Source organism: Limulus polyphemus, unplaced genomic scaffold (assembly GCF_000517525.1).
Source record: "Limulus polyphemus unplaced genomic scaffold, Limulus_polyphemus-2.1.2 Scaffold1408, whole genome shotgun sequence".
Classification (NCBI taxonomy): Eukaryota; Metazoa; Arthropoda; class Merostomata; order Xiphosura; family Limulidae; genus Limulus; species Limulus polyphemus.
The window spans coordinates 177,333-182,700 of record NW_013667018.1 but is presented as its reverse complement, the minus strand read 5'-3'; the positions used below and the strand labels follow the sequence as shown (position 1 = coordinate 182,700).

At 30.4% G+C, this 5,368-nt stretch overlaps 1 protein-coding gene across 2 annotated transcripts in view; it reads right to left on the bottom strand.

The window, feature by feature from the left end:
* LOC106463439 (nucleolar transcription factor 1-A-like) overlaps positions 1–5,368 on the bottom strand; it is a 34,482-nt gene that overhangs the window by 20,076 nt on the left and 9,038 nt on the right. For both annotated transcript variants that reach the window (XM_013923467.2, XM_013923466.2), the window contains exons 5-10: positions 5,099–5,191; positions 4,394–4,549; positions 4,140–4,204; positions 3,436–3,568; positions 1,537–1,647; positions 612–736 (exon numbers count right to left, since the gene is read on the bottom strand). In XM_013923467.2, coding sequence (XP_013778921.1) covers positions 612–736; positions 1,537–1,647; positions 3,436–3,568; positions 4,140–4,204; positions 4,394–4,549; positions 5,099–5,191 — 683 coding nt within the window. The remainder of the gene's footprint in view (positions 1–611; positions 737–1,536; positions 1,648–3,435; positions 3,569–4,139; positions 4,205–4,393; positions 4,550–5,098; positions 5,192–5,368) is intronic.

Here is a 5,368-nt window from a genome sequence, read left to right as displayed (position 1 = left end):
TGTTACAATTTAAAGTCATTCTACTGAAAAAAAAAAGAGAGGAAATTTGAGATTTTTGAGATGACGAAAAGTATTTTTAATTTTAACATGAAAATTACTTTCCACACGGAGTATTTAAACAAATACTCGATATATACATGGACAAATCTTTATTTTATTTTATTAAAAATACTTCTCTAAGAAATATGACTTTTTTGTATGTGAAAGATTTGTAATACTAACTGAAAGACTGCCAAATGTTGTGAAGATATACCCAATATATTTAGAGTTATAAGTATTAAACTTATAAAGACTTTAAATGAGTACAAATACTCATGTGACTCAGTCAAGTTGACCAATCTTGTACCGAGAGGGTTAACAGAACCACCCAATTAAAAATTATACTTTTTTTATGTAACACCAGATACATGAAAGTTGAACTTTTCTTTTATCTTTTTATGGAACAATTTATGTTGACAGAAGATGCAAAAACTATGTTTTAGCAATTAAAAAAAAAGATTAATGTTTCAGTGGTTAGATTTTAAATGAAAAAAAAAAGGAATGCTTGACAATATTCCAACAGTCAGCCAGTGAACAAAATGTGCTATTAGTCAGAGGAAATAAAATCTTACTTTGGAGGGCGTTCAGGTTTTCCATCATAACGATCTTTTAATTCTTTTTCCGCTTTACTTAGAACATTTTTAACAGGGTTAGGTTTAAAGTCTGGATGGGATTGAAGGTAACCTGCTACATCCTCCTAGGAAGAAAATACAAAAAACTTTTTATTTATTTTGGAAATTGAAATATCAAATATATTCTTTTATTAAAGAACTATTAGCAACAATGGGATAGAACTACTAAAAATAAATATGAAACCCAATCTAGTATTTGATTCACCACTTGTCACTGAGTTATACTGGTACATATTCTTCAAATCCTATACAATCACAGGTTCACTGTGGTAAGTAAGAATCACCATACATATAATGAGATTAAATATTCCTCAAAATATTTTCCAAGAAATAATGAGTGAAAATTCTTAAAATTTCAATTGGATTATAGATATACCATACAATATGCTAAACAAATGGAACTTAATTTTAAAGACTTAAGAGAATTGATCATATTGTGCTTTTAACAGGCTCAATAATATACTAATATAATCCTCTAGAATTATCAAAACTAAGATTTAGCTTTCAATGAAACTCCAGATATCTTGTTAACCCTTCTAGTACCATAAAGTATTGAACAAAAAATGCACTTGGGCTAAGTGAAAAAAAAACAAACTATGGGAACAGAATGTTGGTAAACAAAGGGTTGCAAGTCACCATATCTTATTTAAAATTAATTTATCTTTCATTCTGTTTTGTTCTCTCCAAACATGTTATGCTATTCTAAGCTATTCATTGCACAACAGACTTTACTACATCTAGTTACAAAACACACAATATGAAACAAAATGTTTCCACTGAACATAAGATTATCAAGTGGACTACAAAGAGTGTGTTTTATAATCCTTATAAAAAAAAAGATGCTTATAAACGAAAACTTTCTTACAGAAAATTTTTGTTCTTCCTGGACTGCTTTTCTTATCCATTTAATTCGCTTGCCATCTGAGAGAGCATTCCACTGTTTTCTAGCTTTCTCCAATGAATCTTTCTTTTCAAGCTATAAAATAACAGGTATTAGCAAATACGATATACAAAAACTATTTAAAGTTTTACTTTTCAAAATTATTTTAGCTTTTTGTAATCTCCAACCTACATGAATGGGTCTAAAATTTTTCTTTGTTCATATCTGTAAACTATTTGGATAATAGAACAAGTTTAACCTACACGAGATATTAATTTTTGAAAACTGCACACACACGAGCTTTAGAAACCTTAACTTACTAAAACTGTTATAAAAATATTCCTTCCCTTTCTCCTGTTTTTAAGAGTAAACCAACAGTGTTTCTACATATAGTTTTCTTTTGCTAGACAGATATGACTATAGTACGTTGTACCTAAGAATTTTGACCCTTTAACTGCCATGGGTTTGGAATTTTGTACCAAAATAAAGAAAGGGTGTTACTAGTGTTTACATCGGGTACCCACCCGACAACTTTATTACCCGCTTCCAAAATCACTACCCAGATCCATCAAAGCAATGACTAACATTTAACTGCATGCATTCTTTTCATTTTTTTTCTTGGCATTCCAGCTTTCCAAGGTCATCTAAGTGTAAATATTGAAAATGGAATGTTTTGCACATGTTAAAAAATAAAAAAGAATTCACCAAAACTTTGCTGTGTGTATTTTGTTTACCATGCATTCCTTTTTCTCAGATAGTACCCAAGCCTTATCCCCACCAGTGATAGTGACAGTTTACTGGATACAGTGTACTAAACACATAATCTTATGCAGTTTTCAGCTTGCATACTGAGGCTTGCAATGTTATGCACAAAGCCTGTATGCAGTGCAGCAAACCACTCCATGAGTAATGTACACTCGACTCCAAACATGCACCTGTCATCGTGTGTTCGTGAACTACATTGGTTGATACGGTTTGGGTTATACTATAACTCCACCATATTGGATTGATCTCCTAATCATATAAACTGTGTATCAGTGACAGAAAATGGAAGCATGCGATTGGCCAAGCAATAATATAAGACTGTGATACTCATCTAAAGTTTGATATAAAATATCTAACTCTAAAGTAAAGGAGGGACCGTAAACATTGGAACTAATGGCAAAGTAGTAAAATGGTTTTTGTCATGGTTACATAACTAACGTAAGCACGTTTACTTATGGCTTGCAAGTTACAACTGCTCTGTAAGCCACAAACCCTTGCTTGTGTCTAGGATGGAAAAATTAAAAATGACACAAAATACAGGGACACTGAACATACAGGAGAAAATCAGCATGACAGACAGTACAACAAGCAGTAGGCTAGACTCTAAATATAATTGCTTCACTTCAGTTTCATGATTTTTCGTAGAACTTTTTCCTTTAGTTTTAAACGTTTTTATACCAGCATTTAATCTCCTTCCCCGTGACTTTAGTTTTCCAAATTCTAGCGAATTTACAAGATTTCAAATATCGGTAGTCCAACCCTAGGCTAACAAGTCTTTCAGTTCCCTTTGACCTTTAACAGTAAGTAAACTAACATGTACCCAGGTTGGAAATTTCTATCCAGTGTAAACACTAGATGTTACCTCTTCAAACTTCCAAAAGTTTACAAGTTTCAATTTTCAGACATGAATTAAATGAAATAATAAAACATGTATTTATGTCTTTTACTGTGTATCTAGAAACAAACCTGCCCCTGGCAGAGTTGTTGATCTATAACCATGGTAATGAAAGAGTTAGTGATATTTTATTTTACAAGTCTTTTGTTCACAGATAAATCAATGCCCATATAGTATACATAAATATAAATTCTTGAATGCAAAAGAAAATACACAAATCTTACTCCTGCATATTCACTTCTTTTCATTCGATCAGCAAGAAACAGGTTGAATGGAGTCTGGGGTTTTGCTGGTCCTGCATTGCCAGAAGAGGGATGTTTTGAATCTGTCACTGGAAACTGATCTGGATGTTCTTTTCTGTAAGATCAGCATAAAACTTAAAATGTCCAAAACACAACAAAATCTAATTCTGTGAGTGACAAAGAAACCCAATATTTAGTCCAGAAAATTCAAATATTTTTTCCTGATGGATAAATCTCAAACAGTTATGTGAACCTTCTTGGAGTAGGTATTTCTAAATGTTAGAAAAACATTTACAGCATAAGGTAGGATAACTAATAAGCATTTTTAGACCAAAATTATTTTAACCAACACTATTTTTTGGAAGGGTAAACAATTTATTTTTGTTGTTGTTAGCATGACAAGCTCCATTTGGTAAAAAATAATTAAACATCTTGCTTTAAATCACATACACACACAAAACATTACCCAAAGAAAAGGATTAATTTGTTAGTTCAAACAATTTTAATAAGACAAAAACTTATTACACAGACATGTGTTGTTGTTGAATATAATCTACTTTGTGTCAACAGTTTTATTATAATTTACTTTCATTGTAGAGCCACTGACCTGTTATAATGGGGTAAAATAATGAACAAAATGCCAATAACTTTACATACAACAGTATTCTACTGCAAGATGAACATACTTAAATTTCTCAAGCTCCTGTTTGTAAACTTCATTTTCTTTTTCATAGCTCTCTTTGTATTTTAACTGAAAAAAAAATAAATCCATAATTATTTGATCAAAAATTATCACCTTACTTCATTAAAGCAGCTTAATATAAAACAAAACTGAAATTATATGACAGATTAATTTCAGTGAACAATGCCTTGAAATAAAATTAACTCGTGTTGAATAAATTTGAAATACAAGAATCTGACTATGTATGCAGTTTCTTACTTTTTTCTTCTCTGGTAGTTGCTGAAACTTTTTTGACAATAGCTTAGCAAGGTCTGTCATGGACATATCAGGATGTTCACGGCTGTATTTCTGTCGTTTTTCCAAAAAATATCTGAAGTAAGGGGTCAATGGCTTCTTTGGCATTTCAGGATGTTTCTGGAAAGTAGTTACAAGTTGACAAATTAATATTGTTTTAATTACTAAAAAAAATTCCAAATGCTCGAAAACACCTATTAACTTAACTACTTCAATAACAACAAATGGGTTTTAAACCAAACTTAACTACTGTATCATCATGATATGACATACATTTATATGGACAAAATAATTCTTGTATGTCTCCTGTGACTGTTTTAAGTGATATATCAATTGTGTATTGGGAAAAATAACCTAATGATTAACTTACAAATAATTATTATAAGGTGTTAAGCCAAAATGTATGTTAGTGAAAAAAAATGGACCTATTGCAAAATCAGAGAGTTAAATTATTCTCTCTCTTTTTTTTTAAATAACAGAAGTCACTCACTCTTCATCATTATCATGTAACAGATAAAGGAGTTTAAAACTAGTTTTATGAATGACTAGAGTTATAATCAATTTTTAAATGTGATTAGGTAATAAATCTATTATTTAAAGGTTGAAAGTGAAAACCAAGAAATACTTTACTCGATCTTCACAAGTAGTTATCTTCTCAGTTGAACTTACCTGCTTCTTAGATGATGAAAATGATGACCATGGGTGTTTTACCCATTCCTTGGCATCATTTACCATGTCAGTAAGTGTTCTAAAGCGACGTAGCTGTAAAGACAAGGAATGTAACAAATGTTAAATTCTAATTTATAAGAAATATGTAATGTAGTTTAGAAATCACAGCTTATTTTTATCAAAGATTTTGAAAATAAACATATATATATATATATATATATATATATATATACACACACACACACTAATTAATTTAATTTATTTACCTTC